Source organism: Corvus hawaiiensis, chromosome 28 (genome assembly GCF_020740725.1).
Source record: "Corvus hawaiiensis isolate bCorHaw1 chromosome 28, bCorHaw1.pri.cur, whole genome shotgun sequence".
NCBI classification, from domain to species: domain Eukaryota; kingdom Metazoa; phylum Chordata; class Aves; order Passeriformes; family Corvidae; genus Corvus; species Corvus hawaiiensis.
This window is the reverse complement of record NC_063240.1, coordinates 4,559,191-4,582,467: the sequence shown is the minus strand read 5'-3', so window position 1 is coordinate 4,582,467 and position 23,277 is coordinate 4,559,191. Positions and strand designations below refer to the sequence as shown.

Sequence of the window (23,277 nt, the reverse complement as noted above, 5' to 3'; positions counted from 1 at the left end):
GGAAGGGCAGGGGGAGATAAGTTGCACAGTACTTTTTTACATAAACAAAACTCAAACATTTCCAAAATGACCAGCAGCTTAGCCCTCTACCATCAAATCTGAACTGCAAGACAGGAGCTTTCCCCAGCTCTAAACCACACTGCTCAACCTCAGCAACTGCAGAAGGACAAAATGGAAGTAAACTGAAAATATACTTGGATGCATTTTTTGGTAACCACTTCTTCTGGTTTCACTCTCAGACCTCAGATTTCAGAAATGGAAGCACACAGACATTGTATTTCTGAAATACCCACACATTTCAGTAACAGTCAGATCATAAATGAACAAGAATGACTTAAAAAGAAACCAAACTTCATCAGTTGTATTCCAGGGAATGAACCAACACAATGCAGACCTGGCCAGGAGCACCCTCCTCTGAAAACCAAGGAAGAGTGCCCTCAAAGACAGGACAACTCTTGCCAAGGCTCATCTCCAGCACACATGGGTTAACAGAGTTAATAAGCCCAGGAATATTTTTGGTATAGTGTCCCCTCCCCTGAACAGAAGCCCAGCACTGGGGACTGCATAAAACAACATAGTCCCAAATATTAAAGCAATTACAGTTAATAGAAATCCTTCACTTTCTACACCCCAGGCTGCTTTAGAAAGCACTGTAACAATTAGGAATAAAACATTACAAAGTTACCGAGACGAAAAGATGAAGTCTGATCTCTTTAGGCTTTGAGGTACATTATCAGCAGTTGGGTTATCAGTCTCCAGAGTTAAAAACAAATCCAACCTGTGTGACTGAACACCACACCAAGGTACTTGGAAGACATCCCGTTATCCCTACCGGCAGTGTCCGTGGGATTCGGCTCCACCTCCCTGCTCCGACGGGTGCCCAGTGCCAGGGCTCCCTTAGCTGGGCTGAACTGAGCAGACTTGGGGGGGAAAAAACGAGTGGAGTATATATAAATAATTCACAAACTGGTTTGTGCAAATTTTTTTTATTTCCACATTTATATCACAACGTGTCCACTTAAAGGACCAAATAGCAAAGTTGCTCCCTTCTGCATCCCAGGAACACAGAAGTCTAGTTACTGTACATTCACTAAGGCTCTTTGTTTTTGCAAATTGCGTTTATGATGGATATCCATAAGGCAAACAATATCTAAAGGAATGGTAACAAGTATATTTCCAGCATACAAACAGGCTTCCTTTTTCCCTCTCACAGTACAGTTACAAACTTGTAGCACCCTCATTACATTTAGATTCTAGAAAAGGTGATTTTTCTTTTTTTTTTTTTTTTTTTTTTTGTCTTTTTGTTTTTTTTGTCTTTTTGTTTTTTACCTATAAGTTTGCAGGAAGGGAAAAGGAGGAAAAATATTTGGCTGGTGGTGGTGGGATCAAAAAATATCGTTAAACATCTAGTTTTTGCAGCATTTCTCAGAGACTGGATTTAAACTGAAACCAGACTAAAATATGTGGATGCCTATGGAATGTTGAGCTGAAGCTGGTGGCCCAGCCTGCAGTGCAACACCTGCTGTTTAAAACCCAATCTCCGTACCACATGACTCTTAAATAATGCAATCATGTTCAGAGATGTGATAGAAATAAAACTACAGTTTTTGCACATTGTCTCTCGAATATCTCACTGCCAAATAAAAACCCAAATCAAGTCAAATAAATAGATGCATATTTTGTTAAGGTAACTTCCACAATTTTTCTCTGTACCTGCCTGTAGTAAGATTCCGGCATTCAGAAAGTGCTGGAAATCCTCTTCACTTCTTGGGGACTAACACTTTTTAGAGCTGGCTCGCTATAGAGTTTTGAACTCAACTGATCAACCTTCGTATGCCTTCCTTTGCAATTGTTAGTAAACTGGTAGCAGCATTTCACAAAAGGAGAATTTAAAGGAATGAGCTGGAAAAGCCCAGCTCCCTCCCCCCCTCTGCTCGTGGGGCCTGTTTGTCCAGGACAGGAGGCTCTCTCCAGCTGGAAGTGGCATCGTGTCTGCCAGTTCTGCTAACTGCAGGTGTAAAAAGCGTGGTTAGCAGAACTGCTCTCAGTCTAGACAGACGTAAGGCAGGATGTTCAATCTCCCATCATCCCCGTGTGGATCTAAGGATATGCACTGTGTCCAATCATACCAGTTACCCTGTGTGTCATAACAACCGTTCACGCCTGGCCAGTTGTGGTCACGTATTCTGTCAAGGTCATCGCCCGTGACCTCTCTGGTGACCCCAGGCAAGTCTGTAGGTTTGCTGTTAGGAGCTAGAACGTGAGTCTTTCTAGCCTCTTTTCTAGTGCTTTCCTCCTGCTTTAAATACTCAGACATGAAGTAGTGAGCTCCTGGAGTCTGTACTCCTGATGAAGACAGCAAGCTACTCTGTCTGTTTAAATATGACTGAATGATTTCGTTTCTGGACAACTCTTTCCAGTTCGTTTGTTCAAAGGGGCTTTGCAGGTTGGGTTTTTGCTCCTGCTTTTCTGTTTCTGTCCTGTGCTGTTCAGTAAGTGCAGGGATTTCTACCTGCAAAGGATCTTTCGGTGTTAAAGGTTTTATCTGTCCTGTCATGGGATCAAAAGTGAGTTTTCTCTCTTTTAACCTCACAGGTTTCACACCCCCTTCTGTCACGTGCCCATCCAAGTTGACTGTATAGTCTCTGGGTCGGTACCTTTTCTTCTTTTTGCTATCGGACCCTGAAGCAGCATCGTCACTGTCCATTTTGGAAGTGTCCTGTGGGAAGCCCATGTGTGGTGGGAGCGATTCCCCAGGGTGACCTTTGCAGCCGGGAGCCGTGTGCTGCTGAAGTGTCCCTGCTGTGTGCCTGTGCTGGCCCTCGGCGGCTCCCTGCTGCTCCTGCCAGTGCTGTGCCGCCTCGGGGGCCGCCTGAGGAGGGAACTCCAGTCTCTTGGCTGGCATGGGAGGTGTGGATGGTTGCATCAGGGACGGTGGCGGCGATGGCACCTGTGCAGCATCTAAGAACTGAGACCTTTGAGATGGACTGGGCATCGAATCCTTTGGTGAGTATGTGGTGTGCTGCCGAGCAAAAGTATCATGCCTAACATTCCTGGGGCTAAAGGAGGAGCAGCGCGGGCTCTTGGGCTGGTGGGGGCCCGTGGCTTCTTCTGATTTATCATGCTGCTGAAGCACTGCAGTCTTTAGTAACGAGGAAGTGCTTGAAGGTTTTACAAGTCCTGGAGAACTGGTGTGAGGTTTTACAGCGTTTACTGGGATCTTATTGTGTTTATCATTTTCACTGAGATCTGTCCTGCTGCTTTCGGGCCCTGCATGTAGGTTTATGTCTACAGGACTAGGAAAATTTTCAGGACTACCTCCAATTCCATTGGTTGGAGGGGGTGAAGAGTTTTGTAATACTTCATGACTAGCTTTGGAGACCTTTGGGGGAGGAGGGCCCTGATGCCCATCCCTGTGATCACCTTTCCTTTTCCGATTTCCCAGTTTCTCTGTTTTTGGAGAATTTAGTTTCTGGATATCATTCCTGCTTTTCAGTTCGCTGATGGGCTTGGAGCCAGCCACAGCAGGAAGTTGTGTGTCTGGTTTGCAGTTGTGAGCACCTCCATTCGCTGATCCCGGTGGGTTGGGCAGCCCCCTTGGCACTGGCTCATTCTGGGTTACGGGTTCTATCAACTTCTGCCAATTCCGCAACAATTTCTTGGCACGTTTGGCAAGTTCCTCATTAGAGGTCTTCTTCCTCACCTCATTGATAAGCCTCCCGAGTCTTGTTTCCTACAAAGACAGACAAGGTGTTTTATAAACATGTATCATTCCAAGCAAAATTCTTAAGGAATATTTCTGCTTTGTAATGCTCACCCCTGAAAACACCTGGTTAAAAACACTAAAGATTTAAGTGTTGCATTAATCTTTTTGGAAAGGATTAGTCCAGTGCTCTGCCACGCAACGTGAAACCGACTGTAGGTTTCAAGTCTTTGTTCCCTGGTAAAAGCAGGAGAGCTGGGAAAAACATCAGAAAGGAATTCTTTCATGAGAAAGAACCTTAAGAATAAGGGTGCAGGTTCAGATTTGAGGGGAAATGAAGCACCCAAAGGTGTGTGTTTATCACAAGGGAAGTATAAAAGCTGCAGAAAGAGCCAAGAAAAGAATTCCAGGATCTTTGCCTGTTACAGTAAGTCGTTAACAATAAAAATCTCCATTTAACAAACCTGACTACCAGGTGTGAGTTATGTCCTACCTTTTTCCTCCACCTCTCTCCTTTCCCTTCACTCCCCAGCCTCGTGGAAACGTACGAAAAAGCCATTTAAACAAGCATTCCCAGGGTGTCCCAAGGTGGTTTCATGAGCGGAAGGAAGTGTCTGATTGTTCCCAAAGCACATTTGGAAACAAAGAACTGTTCCACAAGTCAGATTTCTTAAGAAAAGTACTTCAAAGGAGAACATAGACCAGACTGTGAGAGAAATATGCAACCTGTTGTGATAGATATGTTGAAATACAGGTGGAGTTGTAATTAAGCAACAGTTAAAAGCAAGAACACTGCTAATTTCAATACAAAGGGTGAAAAAGAAATATATAATTCAGCCATAAAACTGTTTCTGCAAGTGGTCAGTGAGAGTTCAGCTCTCCCTACACCAAATCCCACCACAAATATCAGACCTTGAAAGCTGCTAAACTGAATTTAAGATTAATTTTATAGACACATGGCAACTCTACTCCTATTTCAGATTTTAGATGTGTGGTCACCAAACCTCTATAAAGGTGACCGGAACTGCAGAGTGATATTGCTGAATGCAACAGAATTAATCAGTGGCAAGTGATGATTAATGTAGTGCCCTGCACAAACAGGAACTGTGCTGCCCAGAATACTGATCTGGGCCCAGAAAGGATCCCTGTGTTCAGCGAGATGTTGGAAGCAGCATGAGAGGGACAAAATAATATCTTAATTGTGAATCCTTTGCAATCCATCTATTGTTTCCAGAAAAGCTGCGATGGAAATTAGAAAGGCAGGAAAAAGTCCTTTTATACACATAAAAAATCATGTTCAGAGGGTGACATACCTCAAGTGCCTCTTTGGTAATGGGATATTTCTCCAGGCTGGAGATCACTTCCAGCACTGCCACCATGTTATGGATCTGCAACAAGGAAGACAAAGTCACTTCATGTTTCAGGTACTGGTCTTAGTTAACAAATGTAATTTAAGACCTTCCACTTTATAATTGCTGGAAGCATTAATCACAAACTGCTATCAGACTGTCTGGCTTTAGGGAGCTGATCGTTCAAGGAATAGGGACAAGGACACTTTTACTGACCTAGTTGGAAACTGCAGGAGCTGTAACAAACACACTCTTATGTAAAACTCAAGGAAACAGTCGCAATAAAACCGCTGTGACTGAGTAACAAAGTTCTGAGACCCCTTTGCAAAGCATCAATTAATTGCCCACAACCTAACAGGAAACAAGTGCCAAGTGGAGCAGGAGCAGCAGCCGGTGCAATTGGAAAATCTGGAGTTTAATCCTTCAGGCCCCACTGCAGATTTACCCAGGCCACTGCTCTATGGCTTTATTCCACTATAACTTCCTGTACTGCACACAGGAGCCTCAGCCTGCAGGTCCCTCCTCGGCCGGGGCTGTGCCCAGCAGGTGTCCCCAGACCATCAGCACCAGCCTCAGCTCCTCCAGCCACCCCATCACCCCTTGCTGGGGCCGTACAGGGGGAGGAGGAACTGCACAAATCCACATCCATTCAAGAAGTGAGGAGCAGGTTCTCTGATGGGGTGCACTGCACCCCCAGCACAGCTGCACATCCTGTACATCCTGGGCACACATGGGACTTTAATGGTTTTCATGAGAAACCACACACTGCACATTTTAGGGACTTGGTTTAGGGGTGAACATGGCAGTGCTGGGTTGGACTTGTTAATCTTGGAGAGCTTTTCCAACCCAAACGAGTTTATGATCCTACACAGAGATATCTGTTTCCATTACCTGATGTTAAGAGCGCTGAAACCTGGAATTTCTAATTCACCTTTGGAGATAGATTTAAAAGATAAGCAAAGGAAAGCTTGAATCACAGTCTCATTTAGTGCTTAATTGCATTTATGACTCAACTGGACGTGAAGTGCATGTGAGAAAAATCTCTCAGCAAGAACCTCTGCAGGGATCCTACATCATCCTGAAACCTAATCAGGAGCATCATCATCACCAGGCAGCTCTGCCCTCCCAGCTACACACTCCCCTGCATGACCTCTCATCTTAAAAACACTGACTTTTGTAAGAATTGGCTTTTCCAAGTCAGTTTTACCCCTCCACTAAAATACAACAGGAGCACCAGGAGCTGAGGTCTCTCTCTTTCACAAAATCTTGGGCACAGACCATGCTTTGTCCATCCCTGCAGGACTGTTTAGTGCTGGAGACACCTCGGTGAAGCTGTCAGTGATGAAACACCTGTCCTGACTTTTTTATTTACTTTTATCAAACTTACATTTAAAGTCTATGCAGGCTTTGAATGATTCTAACTCCTATAGGCTGTAAAACCAACTCCAGGTCAAAGATGAATTAATTTGTCCTGGTTCTTTCTTCACTCTGCAGATATTTAAAGCCCTGCCATGAGGTCAGGCCTGGTAAAACTCTGCTTAACCTTTAGAGCAGCAAGAGCACCTATTCTGACATATTTTGGTTCTTATTTCATTTCAGTGCACTGACTTTCTTCCATGTTTTGACCTTTGCCCTGCCCTCAGTGCCCAGGAAGGACAGTTTAGCACCACAGTTTAAGCAGTACACAACACTGGGGTTGATTTTTTCAGTTTTTAGAACCAGAGCCCTTAGAATAGTTAAAGCTCAATTCTGGGAGTTTCCAGACAAATATTTTTAAACTTGCAAAACACGATACTCTCCTTCCCAACACATATTTTAGACTATGAATTACCAGGGTGAAAAAAGCTCTGTTGCACACACCAATAACTGGTACAATTATTTTTGCAGTTACTGGTAATCCCCAAATATTCGTTATCTAAATGACAAACTGATGGCAAAAAAAGGGTCATTAGCCTATCAGAAGGTCAAGATGGAGAAAGTGATATGTTCATGTGTACACACACCTAGAGAAAGATGAAACTGGTCAGGGAATTTCCACTCACAGCTTTGTCTTTGCTCAATACCCCCAAATACACACCAGTGGATGCCCCACATGCTGAATCACCTCTCAGGTCTACGCCAGGACTGACAAGCTGTGACTTCCCTCCCTCCTCTGGGGGACACGTGGTGCCAATTAAGGACAGTGAAAGTGGCCTTGCACCCTCAGCTCCTGCTGGAACACAAACCACCCACTTCGGATTCCTCACACATTTGTAACCAATTGAGAACGCGCTGTCACAGAGCAACTGCTGAGCGGAGCACGAACATCTCACACTCCAGACAACTGCAAGCAGCTCCTCTCATTTTCCTTTTTTTTTTTTTGACCTGTAGGGAAGCTTGATTCTTTGAAAATAAATACATAAAATGTTCAAGCACGTTCAACAACTTCTCCCCCCTTCCCCTTGTGTAGTTTTCTCAGAATGTTTCATCCAAAGTGCCATAAAGAGATGCTTAAAATAAAAATCACATTTGCCTATTTTAAAATAACACGGAGTATGAAATTCCTTGTGGCATAGTTAAACACAGTGATGGAAACAAGAGAACCTCCCAAAACACCTCAAGTATCACCTCTTCCATGAGAAGACACCATAGGGATAACAGCAGCACCCCAATCTTGCACACCAGTATCTTCACCTTAAACCAACTGTTACAATAAAATTCAAACATTGCCACATAACCAACGTGGCACTAATGTTACAAAACACCACCCCACTTTGAGCAGCACCAGAAAAGGCAATCTATTAACATGAAGGGCTACTGAAGATGCTTATTGGGAACAGAACAGACAGGTGAAGTACCATGGAGCAGAGCAGGACAGGGAATTTGGCTCCCTCTGGACACTGGGCAGGGCTGTAATGCCCAGGTCAGTGTCTCAGGAATTTGCATTTTAGTTTCTACGTGCCTTTGCCTGCTCACACTGTAACCCCTTAGTACCCCCAAAAACAACAACTTCCAGGACCCACATTTAGGAGCTTGCAGCAAACAGCTCATAATAATTGATACATAATTGATACAGCATTCCAAATTCTCCCATGCTGCTCCCATGTTGAGAGGACTGACTGGCACACAGACTAATTCACTCGAAAGTTTACTGGAGAACATCTGCTTTGAGTCATCCACGATAATCCTTTCCAGCCAACCCTAATGACAGCCACAGAAAACAAATCTTATTTATTCCATGCAAGGCTCCTTAAGTCATCCAGCCATTCAGCCATACTCTGGAGCTTACTACTGCTATCCGAGATCTTTTCCGAGTTAAGCACCAAACGTTTTTACTCCAGCCTCAGACAAAAGCAGGGGTTTCTGAACTCTCAGGAAAAGACCAAGAAGCTTAATTTTCTTTCCTCAACTGCCATCTTAATCTTATTTCAGCCTTATTTTAAACCAGGACCAAGCCAGTGACTAATTTCAGGGTGTTACACAGCAGTTTAAAGGGCTTTTTGGGAAGGTTGAGGTACAGCTGTTCTCTCCCACCTCCACTTCCACTCCTGCCTTCCCAGGAAATCTGAAAGCAGCAGCAAGCTCTGCATCCATACAAGCTCTACCACCATTTCCAGGTGCTGGGATGTGTTTTCTGTTGGACCAGCACACTCCATGTGATGCTTTGATTCTCTTTCTTTGCTTACACGCCAGCCCAGACCCCAAACACAACATGAGCACCCCCAGAACACCTTCCTGTCCTCCTCAGGACTGCCCAGACACACAGCACAACCTGCACTCCCTCACTGCAGCCTGAAAAACAAATGTTACATTAACTTTCTATTGCAGACACTCATATAAAGCAATGATTTTTTTTTTTTTTTAATATTTCACAAGGATGTTTCTAAAGATCTTTGCATGTATGACTAGACCGTGATAGATGACAAACCACACCAGAGTTACCTGGAGTAGAAGGAGCAGCTCTTTCTGTGTAACATGAAAAACTCAATGCACAATTCCAAAAAAACCTTGCAGTGAAACCACTCCTGCAGATCTCTGCTTTTCTGATAGAAAGGCTCTTTTCAATCACAAGGTTCAGGTAACAGTGCTAAAAGGCATCTTTTGATACAGTATCATCCTTCTGGGTCACATTAGTACCTTCACAAGTTTCTAAAGGATACTTAAACTTGGCCTGGAGTCCCCCATCACTGACACTCCTCTAAAACCAAAGTGTAACACCATCACTCTCCTGAAATCACAGCTTACAACAATCACAGCCTGACCCCACCGTGGGTATGGTGGAACAGAGCACACAGGTATCACAACACACTGGTTTGGAGAGAATTGATTTGCCATCATACTTAACTACTTCCTCAGAACATCTATAAATACTCAAAGTTCAATGGTTTCAGAGAAAGTACTTCCGTAACATTGTCCCACCTGTAGCACCAAAGCAGTCTGACAGAAGTAAGCAGAGAAGTGGAGACACCATGGGAGACTGAACAGGTCTTTTATCTTCCTACAGACAGATCCAGGTGTCTATTTCCAAGGTGGAGGTTTCTGGTGGCAGTCAATACCAGCAGCAGGGTCCAGACAGAAGTTCACAGGAACATTTTTTGTCTTCCTCCTGCTCCTGGGACCAGCAGCACCTCGATGGGGAGTTACCAAACTGTCCTAGAGCACAGGGCTGTGTATCTCCTCAGGGAGTGCAGGATAATGTTCAAGAAGATGCCAGGTTCAAGGTCAATATTGCTGGAGAGGCCAGGGAGGCAGAGCTGATTCCCAAGAGGAGCAGTGCCTGCTCCAGGAGCGATGGCATCGCTGGTGTTCCTTCTCTTGGAGCTCTCAGTGTCACCTGGAGCCCAACACCAGCTCCTGCCCCAGATCGGGGTCCCCCCTCAGTGTCACATCGTGCCCCAACACTGCTTTTGTATAAAAGCTACTTTGCTGCACAGTAATCTAAAATATGGAATAAGAAGGAAGGAGAGAAAAGTTGCTATTCACAGGAGGCTTTATTTAACTGTGACAACAGAAATACAGCGGTGCAGAGTTTATTTAGCACTTTGTGTAGGAACTATGAGACACTAGACACTGACAATACACACCACCAACAGAAAATTGTAATGTCATTTTTTCAAAGGTACAGACTAAACACACCAAGTTAGAATTCAGGTTACAACCTGCTGGTATTTAGTTCAGTTCCCTTGCAGCTGATCTATTAACAGTTCCCCCTAGCCCCAATGTGACATGATGTTGTCTAAAGATAGGAAACACGAGATACTATTCAGAGACACAACATACCAAAAAGATGACCATGCACTACTTTGCTCACATTCTTGGAAATGTCTGAAAGTCAGTTTGCCAAACAAAGGTCCAATGTTAACGAGTACACAAAAGATATTCTTAAAGGTGGAGGCCAGTTTTCTAATAGTATTTAGTAAAGCAGATCTTTAAACATTAAGGAATCAATGATTTGGGTTAAAAGTCATTCACTGGGAGAATCTTCTATGACAGAGAAATTCACATGGAGTTCAGGCTTTGAAAACTTATCAGAAATTTGTGGTGCAAAACGAGGGATAGAAGAAATGTTCCTTGAGTACCAAGAACAGTCCAAAGAATGGCCAGGCACAGGAAGCATTATCTGCACCTCCAGACTTAAAACTCCCAGGTCTAATTTAAAGAGTCGAACCAATCTGCATGTATTTTATTTGTACTTAGGCTTTATTTAATGGCAAAGTAACATCATCCAGATACCTTCCTGTATACACTTTACAAAGCCAGGATCATCAAACAAGACTAAGGTCAGATTCCAATAAAATTCTGCAGTGCGAAGAAACCGGTGGACCTGAAATATTTCCCCCACTCCCTCCCGGCAGTGCCCACGCACATCCCTGAGCTGTGCAGGCACCACAGCAGCCAAGAGAATGAGAGGAGTTTGCCAGCACAAAACACAGTTTGCCCTGGCACTTACAAAGGGCCTCCAGACACAAATCCACAGCAGCTGGGAAGTGCCATGAACGCTCCAGCTCTTCTCTGCATGGGCCCATTCCCAGGGAGGCATCCAAGACCCCTGGCACAGCAGGAACAGACTCCAGGCTGGGGCAAGGCAGGGAAACCACCCAACAAAAGGAGTATCCACTGGAGGAGGCACTCAGAAGATACAAGAGGTAGTAAAACACAGACTATGAAGACAAGACACACTCCCAGTTCCCAGGCCAGTTCCCTGCACAACGCAAAAAGGTCTTTAAGGCAAACAGAAAACAGCAACAGTGAAACACTTTTCTCCATTTATATTTATTAGCCAATAACTGGAAGACATTTTTGTTACTACAGAGAGAAATACCTGTCTGTCAACTTCTACAGTTACTGAACATTTTGTATAACACCATAAGAATCGTGCCTGTAAGCACCAACCCTGAGCTGTAGACATACAGAGAAGGTTCACTGCAACATGGCCCCCTCCACTTCTTTTTCCACACCCCACAACAAACCCACCCCACCAGACTGTGACCCTGAACAAATAAAAATTCATTAGCCTGATTTTAAAAAGCCCAGCAGCTGAAGAGGCTACATGAAATACCATTCAATTGGAAAGACATGTGGCACAAATTCCTGCTGAAGGAATGGAGCAAGAACCACGGAGCACAACCCCAGGCAGTCACTGCCACTCTCGGTGGCATTTACCACAGCACACTGCAAGCAAGATAATTTAGTGGTGTTCTCCACTCAATCCCAAGATGTAAGGAATGGTAGAGGAATCAAATTCAGCTGGAATTACATCTTTGTCTCAAGGTGTAACAGTGCAAAAAGAACACACACAAAGAGGAGGTCAGAGGACAGCAGCGATAAGAGGTTTTGAAAACATGGTTAATAACAAAAAGTTGAAGCTTTCATTTAACACAGTATTGAAAAAATACAGAAGAGACACATGAAGCTTGAAATAAGCCTTCCAATGCATTATTAGTCGTAATAAAGAAAATGTTAATCAACTGTTTTCAAGCTCACTGGCCTGATTTGCAACAAGACAAATACTGATTGCATATAGAAATAACTAGCGAGCTACCAGCGCACTCAAATAATCTCTCCATAGTCTCCAGAGCCACTACAGAGGTTTAAGAACAGATCAGATAAGTCCAGAAGGAGCTGTTTTATGAAGGTGATGGACCACTGAATTACAAGGAGCACAAACACATTAAAACACCCATCTCCACCTACTCCAAACTAGACTCAGAGCAGCAATTCAGAATTGTCCTCTCAAAAAGATCCATACAGGTAACTCTTGTAACAGCTTGTATTGTAAAGGACCTAAAAATTCAACACTTCCAACCTCATTGCCCTAGCGCAGTGCTCCATGTGAATGTGATCCCAAAAATCCCAAAAGAAATGCCCAAAGTTCCTCTCCCCACTCAGGCTCTGTAGCTGCTCCCTGTCACTATTTTCAGCCACCTCACAACCCCTCAATCACTGCACTGGTGCTAAGCACACCCCAACCATGATACAGTTTCCTTGTCTACAGGGTAATCATTTCTCCTCCTCTTCCCTCTGTACAGAAACTTCAACCAGATGAATCCTGGTAGTTAATATTTATTATAAGCCATGAACTGAAGTCCAAAATTATTGCTTCAAAATTTAGAGAGCCATAAAATGAGGTTGCTGTGCAAGCAAAGTCACGGGGACAACTGGTCCTACTTCAATGAGACAAATGCAGTTGGATGATTATTCAGGCAGAATAACACAGAATACACAGAAAATCCAGCCTTAAAATGTGCCCCTGCTGATTCATCATGATCTTAGTGCTTTCTGCTGTAAGGAACTCACCTGGACTCACTGGTGGTACCTCCCTGGGTTAGGGTAAGAGCACAGTAAGGTACCATGGGACCCCTAAAGGCATCACTTGGACAGAATAATTCTGTGACCACCTGCTTCATCTTCACCCACTCCACAGAACTGGTGAACATTTAAAACCATGCAACGTGCATTTAAGGACTTGATGAGAAGGGGTCCAGAGCTTTGTGAAGTTCTTAAATATTATTTTATCCATCCCATAGAGTGTCTACGCAGAGCTGTTAACACAGAGCAGTTTATATCTGAGTGCAATTCAGAAAGGCCCTACTAATGTCCCCATAATACAGATTTTTCACTCTTTTCTTAAAAAATAAAAACATTTATCACCATATCAGTGTACTTTAAATGCAGCAGGCCAGCTTTTCCTTAAATTTCTAGGGAAGCTTCTCAGCTGATTCCTTAAATGAGGAGGCTGAGGTAGGAGCCTGGTGAATACAATGTTGAATTCTTTGTGGAATGTATTAATTAATCACACTGAAGTGCAATATGCTCATGAGAATTTAAGCATGGTATGTTTGTTCACAAAACCTGAGAAAAATGGTGTTACAAACTGGGAAAGTTTGTGGAGAGAAGTCACTGTATCCTTTCAACAACTGTTACCAATAGTGAATTCTTGTCAGCACATACCATAAACAAGTTTTATGGATATGGAAAAAAAATTGAAAACAATTTACCCATCTTCTAGAATTACTGCTCTCCAAATTCTAGATTAAATACTGCTCCTAGTCACCCATTTCCAAATACCTCCATTCTCTGAAGGCTGTGTCACCTCAGGACAATGTCACCTGTCAGGAAAGCAAAGCCCGGCAATAATCCCTGGAGAATGCTTGGCCATTCCAGCCAGTGGAACAATCCTTAGCATCTCCCTGGAAACAAAATGCCTTCTCTACCTTTGGCTGGGAAAAAAAGTCCTCCCTGGAGGAAGGTGAGCATGGAGCCTTCTCAGCTCAGGGTTTGTAAGAGCAGCTCCACTCCAGAACCAACTGCTCAGCGTGGTCACGGCAGAACAAAGGAACACAGTACCCATCTGCACTTTTTTTCTATTTAAACACAGAACATGGAATAGTGGAATCCCAGACTGGTTTGGGTTGGAAAGGACCTTAAAGCCCACCTCATTCCACACCCTGCCATGGGCAGGGACACCTTCCACTATCCCAGGCTGCTCCAACATAGCCTTGAATGCTTCTAGCGATGGGGCAGAACATTCATGAAGCTCCAACCTGGCCTGGTTATTTCTAATCTAGTGCCAAAAAAACCTCACAACTTCCACTTAAGAAAAGTCCCAGTGAGGCTTAAGCCCCTTGGCAGCCTGTCTTGAAAAGTCCAGTGAAGAGAATACAAAGTCAAAACTCAAAAGCTCTTATTTTGACAGACAAACTCTTCCTCACAAGACAATGGACACTTGAGTTTTCCAGGATGCAGCCAGGCTCCTAAGCAGTGTGCTCAGCCCATGAGATGCAGGCACTCACCTTCACAAATAAATCTGAAACATCACCTCTTGCATTGTCTCCTCCATCTCACTGTGCTCAATTCTGTTCAAAAATCAACTGTAGTTTCTCCAAGAATTAACTACAATATTGAATTGTTATTTTTTTCCTGGAACTTTCAGGATGATAAGTTATATACAGACATTAAAATTCTCTGTCCTCTCCTGCTGCAGTTAATTTACAGAGCACGAGGAGTGTTATGTACTGACCTGCTCAGAAAATCCTGCTCAAGTGATGGCTTGAGTTACAGACACTTGTAGATGTGCTGGAAGTTTGTTCACCAAAGACAATTTATGACTGTGCATCACTGCCCTGAGAAAACACCGTGTTCCTCTACCTTCCACAGTTCTACGCTCCTTAAAAAAATCAAACCCTCCAGACCTGTATTATGACTGTGATACTGTGCAAGCTGATCCTTCATGGAAACTATGTGAGAAAGCAGCTCCACAGAAGTGCTAGCTGTCACTCTGAGACAAGACTTCCACCTTTGCACAGTCGTCTTCACAGCACAAAGTTTGAAAACACGCTCAGCTGAGCATGTTGCTGAATCCCTTCGACGCAGGATCCCTCCTCCCCAGCTGCTGGGTTAGAAACCACGCTGTTCACTAAAACAGAACTAATTATGTTTTACTTCCAGTGACTCCTCAGCAGAAATTGCTACCACTGACTGTTTGGACATGCTGAAAATTGTACACTTTGATATTAACAATCACACTCAGGCACGCACTGCTGCCCCATGAAAGCCGTGCCCCTGAAAACACCAATTCGCTGCCGAGTTTTAGCAGATTGCACCTCAAATTAAAGCAATTTGCTGGCACTTAAATATTATTCCAAACACCAAAAGCATGAATTACCCACAGAAAGAGTAATTTAGCTGTTAGAACACTGAATAAACAAACCTATATTTACATTAAACTGAATGTGAGGTACTTACTTACCTTTACCTTAAATTATTTCTTTAAAGACCAAGTGTAAAAATGGGGCCACATCCTACCACATTACACAGACCGAAGAAAGTATATCTGGAGTTATCACCAAGCACGTAACTGGTGAGAAGAGATAGCAGCAAAGTGTTATCAGCCAAAACAGACAGGTTTTTTATGTAAAAAAACGACACTGACATTAATTTTAACTCCAAGCCTAAAGTACTGGAGTAACTATGCCTTAAAAGCAGTGCTTCCTGACTAACATCAAACTTCTGCAGCAGGCAGAATCGATTCCTCCTTCCCCTCTCCTGAAACTTTTGTGGTTCTTGAAAAAAAAAAGAAACTCTAATTGTCGCCTGCAGCAGCTCCTTGAAGAAACTGGGAAAGGATCTCACAGGGAGAAAAAGCTTCAGCTGCAGTGGAGCTACTTTGATCAGGAGCCAAAGGTGCCAGAATGACAGAGCTGTTGTGTCATGTGGCCACAACAAAACCCTGAAGAGAGGCAACCACGCAGATCTCACCACCCCTAAACTGGGCTCACCCTCAACTTACCAGACAAAACCCCCCCAAAATGACAAATTGGAATTTCCAGCCCAGGCCCAGACTTCTGAAATACACCCTAAGCTAAAAGTCTTCCTAAGGCATAGGTTGGGTCCCTCTCCATGTGGGAGCTTTTGACAGTGTTTTCCCTCCTGCCTGTGCTGGTGTCAGGCTGCAGTGCCTGGGATCCTATGCCTACCCCATCCCAGCTCCAGCCCTGCCAGATGCCATGCTCAGCTCCCTGCTCTCTTGGCTTTAAGGTGTGCCAAGGTGCACTCAAATGGCCTCACACAGGATCCAGGAACATCCCCAGTTGGAGCAACTCGGGAAGCACCAGCCACAGATCCTCCGCTGCCTTGGAAGTTTGCTCCAGCACATCTCTCCTGGAAGGACCCACACTTTGCACAGCAGCTGTCTGTTCCAAGCTGTGGCTCATGGTGACTGCCAGAGGTTATTCCCCATATTAATACTACCTACAAAAAGTTGGTTCTTCCATTGAGGAGCTGTTCCATGGCTACACCAATAAAAAAGTGTTAATGAGTTATTTCCCTGCAGCCTCTGAGCATTCAGAGTGTTTGTTTCCCACCAAGGGCCCAAGTACAGCATGTGCAGACAGGTGCTTTATGCAAAGTCATTATCATTTGGATTTAAAAAGCTCTTTAATGATCCCCTATAATGACCCATTCTGACAGTGTGAGGGGGGTCAAGCTACTCTACAACAGCCCGAGCTGCCACCAACCCCCCCGTCACCTCTCCTTGCCACATGCTCCCCCAACTCCATGCCAGAACTGCCACCTCTCTCAGCCCAGGAGGGGCTGGGGCAGGGAAAGAGGTCCCTGAGGAGCCCCTGTTCAGGTAGGGTTTGGCCAGGTGAGTTCCTTGGCTGGGTCAGCACAACGGAGAGAACAAGAACGACTGGAGGTGGGGACATGGACAGGTATCCCAGCAGCTCTCCCAGCTCCACTGGCAGCTTCAGCTGGTGTAAGCACAGGGGTTCAAGCCAAATCAATCCAATTTTTGATCATTTGGAGCATTAGCCACACAGCCTTTAGTGGAAGGTGGTGGTTTGCTCGAGTTGCAGAGCTCACTCATGAGTTACAACTCAGGAACATCCTCTGGGCTAGCTGTAAAGATGTTTCCCAGCAGTTATTCCAGGACACATTCAGAGCCTCTGTTTTGGTGCATCCACACAAACACAGGATAATTCCAGACATCTGTGAACCACACACAAGTGACAGCGACAAAAAAGGCTCTGCAAGTGAAACTTGACCATAAGGCAGCCACTGTCACCTCAAAAAACCCAGACAGGCGTGGCTAACTTTTCCAGGTAACAACACACCTCCCTGCCAGGTCCCAAGGCAGCAGGGAAGCACCAGGAAGCAGCAGCATTCCACTCCTCATAGGATCACAGACTGGGCTGGGTTGGAAGGGCCCTTAAAGCCCATCCCATTCCACTCCCCTGCCATGGGCAGGGACACCTTCCACTGTCCCAAGCTGCTCCAAGCCCTGTCCAACCTGCCCTTGGACACTGCCAGGGATCCAGGGGCAGCCACAGCTGCTCTGGGCACCCTGTGCCAGGGCCTGCCCACCCTCACAGGAAGTTGATCTTTTCTGCTTCTGCACTCATTTAAACACTTTAAGACCCAATTCTGCTGTCAGAACTATTTGTGATGCGCCAGAAGTTTTATCAAATAATTGAGCTACATCAAAAGCTACCTGGGAAAAGATACATGTATTGCCTTTTTCTTCTTTAAACCCTGATCAATTCCTCGGTTCAGTTCACCACATAGTCCTGCACACATAAAATGGGTGTGTGTAGCAGGAATAAGAAGTGGGTGTTATTTAAATTGTCACTGCTGCCGAAACAAACACTCAAATTAGAGCTTCAGAGCAAATGACTACTGCCATCATCACTGGGGAGTTTCAAGGAATTAACAGTGGAAAAGCAGTTTGGCATTCCCCTTGCTTTGACCCCGCAATTCAAACTCTCTGATATTTCTGTTTTTGCAGATTTTGTCTTAGCAGCCTCAAAGTTCAGAATGGTCTCACTGCTGCAAGGGGCATTGTACAGATGAAAAGTTTTAAGCCTCCAGCCCCCCAAACCCTCTCAAGAAATGACAGCCTGCACGACCAGCAAGCCAAATAAGCTTTTTCAGAAAGAAGTGGACAAACAAAATTCAAAGCAAGGCCAGAAACCCAACTGCACCATCACCCTCACACAGGTTTCAAGTGAATCCAAGTGTTTGTAATAAAGAGCACTAAGAAACACAGTCCTCATTTCAAGTTATTATGAAGAACCTGAACACAAAGGGACTCTACATCAGGCCCAAATCCTTATTTGGAACTCAAGACTGACATGATAACAACACTCCAGACCTTGCACATTAGGAAATGCTCCCCAAGCCCCTGCACATTTTGTCACACACCTGGAACAACCTGCTGCCTTCACACAGAAAATGTGAGACTGCTCAAAACAAGATGAGCTGCAAGTGAGGAAAGGGCCCAAGAGGGCAAGAGGTACAACAGGTTCTCTGCGCCTCCCTCAAAACTGCTAAGCTCATTAAGGCCTCACAGAAGAGGATAAAGCTCAAGCAAGAGCCATTCCTAGTCTACTTTCGCCCACACATAACACTTCCTGCATCCAAAGAAACCACCGAGACCCTCAGGAAGTGAACCACCGGCTTCCCCTGCTTTCTATATTTATATCATTACAGCAGTGTCCTGCACCTTCTTAAAACACTACTGGAAAGCACCTTTACCCCTAATGAGGGAGGTTTTGTCTCCGGTACCTTGGTAAAACAACCAACAGAGAAAACAGCCATGGAAGCATCTTTAACCATGCAACTTGTGCCAGCTGGGAGATCAGCCCATGCCAATGCACCACCCAACACATTCCAACACAGACCAATTAATTATTAATCATTCAGAGCATGGACCACTCCTGAATGTCTGTACAGCAAGTCCAGCTGAGATACTGCATGAACCACAGCCAGAGTTACAGCCAAGCCCAACCTCACAGAGAGCACATAATACAGGCTGTTACTCAAACCAAAGCTGGGTTTGTGTCACAGAGGGGTACTAATGGCAAATAATGAAGTTATTATCTAATATATTAAAACAGGAACAGATTGCTACATATTCAGCATGAGGAACCATTTAATTGCGAGCACAATTCTAGCAGCTGGTTGGAAACGACAGGCTTGTCCACAGAGCAAAAACCAACAGGTCTCATTACCCCTGATATCAGGGGATAAACTCCCCCAGGAGCACAGAGCATGAGTTACCAGGGCAAAGGTGTTCTGCTGGGTGGAAGGGGTGGCTTCTCAGCACACAGAGTCCGAAGGCAGAAGCCTTGTTCCCACCAGAACCAAGGAATATCTCCCCTGTCAGATCTCACAGAACAGAACTCCTGCTCTCCTCCACCTCCTGCTATGTTCTCACAGAAGCTTTGGAAGGAAAGTGATGCTGGTACTCAGTGCTTAGGTCATGGAGCAGAAGTGGTTTGCCCATATGTTTCCTTGAGGAGAGAAGGCTGAATAAATGAAGACACAATACCAGACATCCCGGGTGGCTTCTAGGATGATGTAAGTTCTTTTAAAAATAGCTTATTTCTTACAGGTCCCCTTTGAAATAGTTCAGAATTTACACGGGTAACCTCTAAGTGTGGGAAACTAAGTTATAAATATATTCTGCAGCAATTACTAGAGGAGGTTCAAGTGCTAAACATGTGTGTAAATTCAATATTGCTCCCGAGTCAGCAGGGCTTTACGGAGCAGCTGGAGATGAACAATCAGCACAGGAGATGATTTCCTGAGGCCAGCAGGTTCTGCAAGCTTAGGGAAATGATTATTTTGACCAGTTCAACCCAACAGAGGTAGAGACACTTACGTCCTATTTTTTTTTTAATTTAAGGCATGACCTGTGAGTCGACCAAGATCCAACTAACCACTCAGGAATGAATATCCACAATGGCAGCTCATGTTAGGGGATGTGTTAGGGAATTTAAGTGAAGCTTAAATTTACAAACCCTACAGTAAGGCACCATAAAGAACCAACCATCTCCTCCTCTTCAGCCCCACAGAACTGGACTGGTTTTGCCCACCTGGCACTACTGATGCAGCTTTCACCCTCTGCAGAAACACACATACACATGCCAAATGTACTGAAAAGCTTGAATGAAATCCAGGCCTCAAAGCTTGACTTTCTTGGTAAATGAGGAAGTCAGTGACAACAATGAATACTGTAGGTTTGAACACAACTAATTCTGTCAGGAGAAGATTCTAAGAGCCAGCAGAAAGTAGCTGGAGTTTTCCACGAGTCCCTGCAGGCACAGCACCTCATGGCTGCACTGACTCTCCCAGCAGGAGAACAGCAGAACAGCTTCTTGTACTTTCACGCTGGTGCCCAAGTGTGATTAAACTCAGAATCTGCTTTTTAAGTGTGTCCAAAATTAAAGTTTTTCTTCCCTCTGTGCCAGTGACATGCCAGGTAGTGAACAATCAACAACATCACGTATTCCATGTGCTTTGGAGCCAAGAGTCTGAGCTCTCAGCCTGCACAATGAACCTCAGCTGCACCACCTCTGCTCTCCTTCAAGAAAAGGTTAAAGTAGAAAACAGACCCTGCCTACAGGCACTTCGGAACAATGGGCTGATTTTTCTGCCACCAATTATTGCCCTGGATAAGTATCAAGTATGTAGAATTATAATTTAACATACATCACTCCTAAACTTAAGGAGCTACTGACCTGTTGGGAGCTCTGGCCTCCCCTTGCCTTGTTATTTTGGGTCCTCTCACAACAGCATCATCAGTGTAACATCAGTGTGTGGAGAAAGGGTAAAGTATCCGTCACAAAATCGACTTCCTGGCTGCATAGCTCTGCACAGCCACAGTGTCTGACAAAGTAACACTAGAATTAGGGTAACCACCGCAGCTGACAGTTATGAAGTCAAAAGACACCACAGATCTGCTAGAATTTTATTAAAGTAGGTTGGCACTCAGTCTCACATAGAGTGAAAAATCTGCAGCCACAGAAAGAGAGTTCAGAGCAAACAGGATTCATGAAGTGCACTAACTGACATTTCAGCAAGATCCACGTTGAAGTACTGCAAACTCAGACAACGCCGACATTTAACAGCCCACAATTACCACCACGATTTGTTACTGTTACTCCAATGTGTAACACTGCAGCTCACGATAAATGCCCAGCCCAGGAGGTTCTACAGAACCTACAATGTCAGGGTGATTTTTCTTCAGTCCCCTTGTCACACGCAGGCCACTCCGGGGGGGTTCCAAACGACAATAACTTTATTAACTCCTTTAGGACTTTGATACAGGTCTATCACAAAAAGCATTCGTTCAGACAGGAGCAGGGATGACTTTAATAGAATCAAAGCACCATTTCGCACACCCCAGCCCCTGAAATAACACGTACACATTCAGCCTGATGCACCAGAGGCTGCCCCCACAAACTGCAGACGGCCAAGACAGACCCACCTTTGCATCCTGCAGTGGTGACTGTTGATCTAAGACTCAAAAATTGGACAGATTGAGGGCCCTGCAGTCCTTTCACAGAAATAAACACCAAAGCGGAGAACTGCTTGGATGAGCCAAAAAACCCTTTAAAGGAGCAAATGATCCTTTGGATAACCGCCACTTAAGGCCACTTACAGGTAAAATACACGCTGACTTCTGTGCTTACACCACATCCCAGAAGGAGCAGATAAGCTCATTACGGCGCTGCAGGAAGGGATAGAAGCGAAGACCGAGGCTGCTCTGTGCTGGAGCAGCTCCAGAGCCCCGCAGCCGCCGCCGGAGCCCTTCCGGCGGCCCCGCAGCCCGGGGTGCCCCCGGCCGCGGCCGGTGCGGCCGCAGGGCCCGAGGAACAGGTGGGCGCCCCGGAAGGTCCCGGCGAGCGGCGGCGGGGCCGGCCCAGAGCCCCCTGCAGGCCGCACCCGAGCCGCGGCCTGGCGTGGGGAGGCGGCCGGGCCGCCCGCCGCATGGCCGGGCAGTACCGGCCGGGCCCGAGGCGCCGAGCGGCGGCGGGGTGGGGGCGGCCGCGGCCCTGGGCGGGCGGAGAGCGGCCTCCGGAGCCCCTGGCGGGGCGGCCCTGCGGTCCCGGCCCAGGGGGCGCGGGCGGGAGGCGCCGCCGGCTGTGGGACCCCGGGCGGGCGGCGCACCGGGAGCTCCGAGCTCCCGTCCGCAGCGGAGGCTCCCGTGCCTCAGGGGCGGCCCCGGCGGGAGCCCCGGACGCCCCGGGAGGGAGAAAGGCGTCGCGGCGGGAGCGCCGGGCGGGGGTCGGCCCGGAGCGGCGGGGGCCCGCGGGGCCCGTACTCACGTTGCTCTGCGGGTCGATGGCCTGCAGCAGCCGGTCCCTGATCTGCTGCGGGGACGGGGCCGGAGCCGCTGTCATTGCCTGGGCGAAGCGGGGCGGCTGCGGCCGGGGCGGGCGGGCGGCGGGGCCGGGCCGGGCCGGGGCGGCGGCGGCGGCGGCTCCTCACTCGCCGGCGGCGGCAGCCTCGGGGAGCCGGAGGAGCATGTTCGCTCCCCGCGGGGCGGGGGCGGCGCGGGGGGCCGGGGGGAGCGGGCGGGCCCAGCGCTCCGCTCCGCTCCGCTCGGGCCGAACGCGGGGCGCGCTGGGGGCAGGGCCGGCGCCGCGCGCGGCTCCCTGGGACGCGCCCGACGCCGTGACGTGCGCGCGCCGCGCCCCGGCCCCCGCCCGCACGCACCGCCGGGGGCGCGCACCGCGCGTGCGCGGGGGAGGGCGGGCGGTGGCGGGAACGCGCGTGCGCGGTGGGGGAGCGGGGCGGGGCTGGAGGGGGGGGGGGTGGTTCGCCGTGAGGGGGAAAAGGGGGACGCGGGGAGAGGAGAGAACGGGGGGAGCAGGAAAGAGCGGGAGAAGGTGGCTGAGAGGGGGCACAGGGGGAAATCGGGGCGGTGCTGGCGGAGAAGGGGCAGAGGAGGAGCTGGAGCCGGGCAGCGCCCCCGGAGCCGCCCCGCCCCTGTGGGGACCCCCCCGGCGACCCCCGCCCGGCCCCGGCAGGCCCGAGCGCCGTGCGGAGAGCAGCGATTAAGGGGAATGAACCCCCTGCGGGCGCCACTCGGACCGTGGGGTGTGAGGGGTGTTCTGGTCTCCTCAGCAAAGCATCAGCGTGGCACTTAAGCTCCTGACAGCATTTAAGAGCGGCTCAAACTTGACTCCCGACTTCGTTATTTGAAAGCAGCTGCTTAGAAGCTGAATCACAGCTTTTGCACAACTCGAGTCTCGTGGGGACAGCAGGCTCTGGAGCCGCACGCTCTGTGCAGGGTGATAAAACTGCTTGAATTCCTTTACCAGTGGAGCTCCCCCCTCCTCTGTTCCCTGTGTTCAGAAAGCACTGTCAGCTCTGCACAGGGTCATCATTTTTCCGAGGAAGAATAAAACCCCCAAAGTCCAAAGCTCGGGGCTGAGCCCAGGGGCCTCAGAGTCA

At 47.0% G+C, this 23,277-nt stretch overlaps 1 protein-coding gene across 4 annotated transcripts; it reads right to left on the bottom strand.

The window, feature by feature from the left end:
* Positions 1-970: 970 nt before the first annotated feature.
* Positions 971-22,272, bottom strand: MED26 (mediator complex subunit 26). 4 transcript variants are annotated; one of them, XM_048287869.1, is made up of 3 exons: positions 22,146-22,272; positions 5,017-5,091; positions 971-3,733 (listed from the first exon to the last, which is right to left on the bottom strand). In XM_048287869.1, the coding sequence occupies exons 1-3, from the start codon at positions 22,218-22,220 to the stop codon at positions 2,045-2,047; spliced, it is 1,839 nt and encodes a 612-aa protein (XP_048143826.1). In that variant the 5' UTR covers positions 22,221-22,272; the 3' UTR covers positions 971-2,044. The 4 variants fall into 4 exon arrangements, with proteins under 4 accessions (XP_048143826.1, XP_048143827.1, XP_048143828.1 ...); XM_048287870.1 differs by lacking the exon at positions 22,146-22,272 and adding an exon at positions 15,281-17,216; XM_048287871.1 differs by lacking the exon at positions 22,146-22,272 and adding an exon at positions 9,451-11,479.
* Positions 22,273-23,277: the final 1,005 nt, after the last annotated feature.

What these genes read in the sequence shown, in the direction of transcription:
- MED26 (XM_048287869.1), bottom strand. Translation starts at nt 22,220, where the DNA reads ATGACAGCGGCTCCGGCCCCGTCCCCGCAGCAGATCAGGGACCGGCTG. An exon ending in CCATCGACCCGCAGAGCAAC is followed by an intron (nt 5,092 to 22,145) that starts GTGAGTACGGGC and finishes TCCTTGTTGCAG; the next exon opens with ATCCATAACATGGTGGCAGT. An exon ending in TTACCAAAGAGGCACTTGAG is followed by an intron (nt 3,734 to 5,016) that starts GTATGTCACCCT and finishes CTGTCTTTGTAG; the next exon opens with GAAACAAGACTCGGGAGGCT.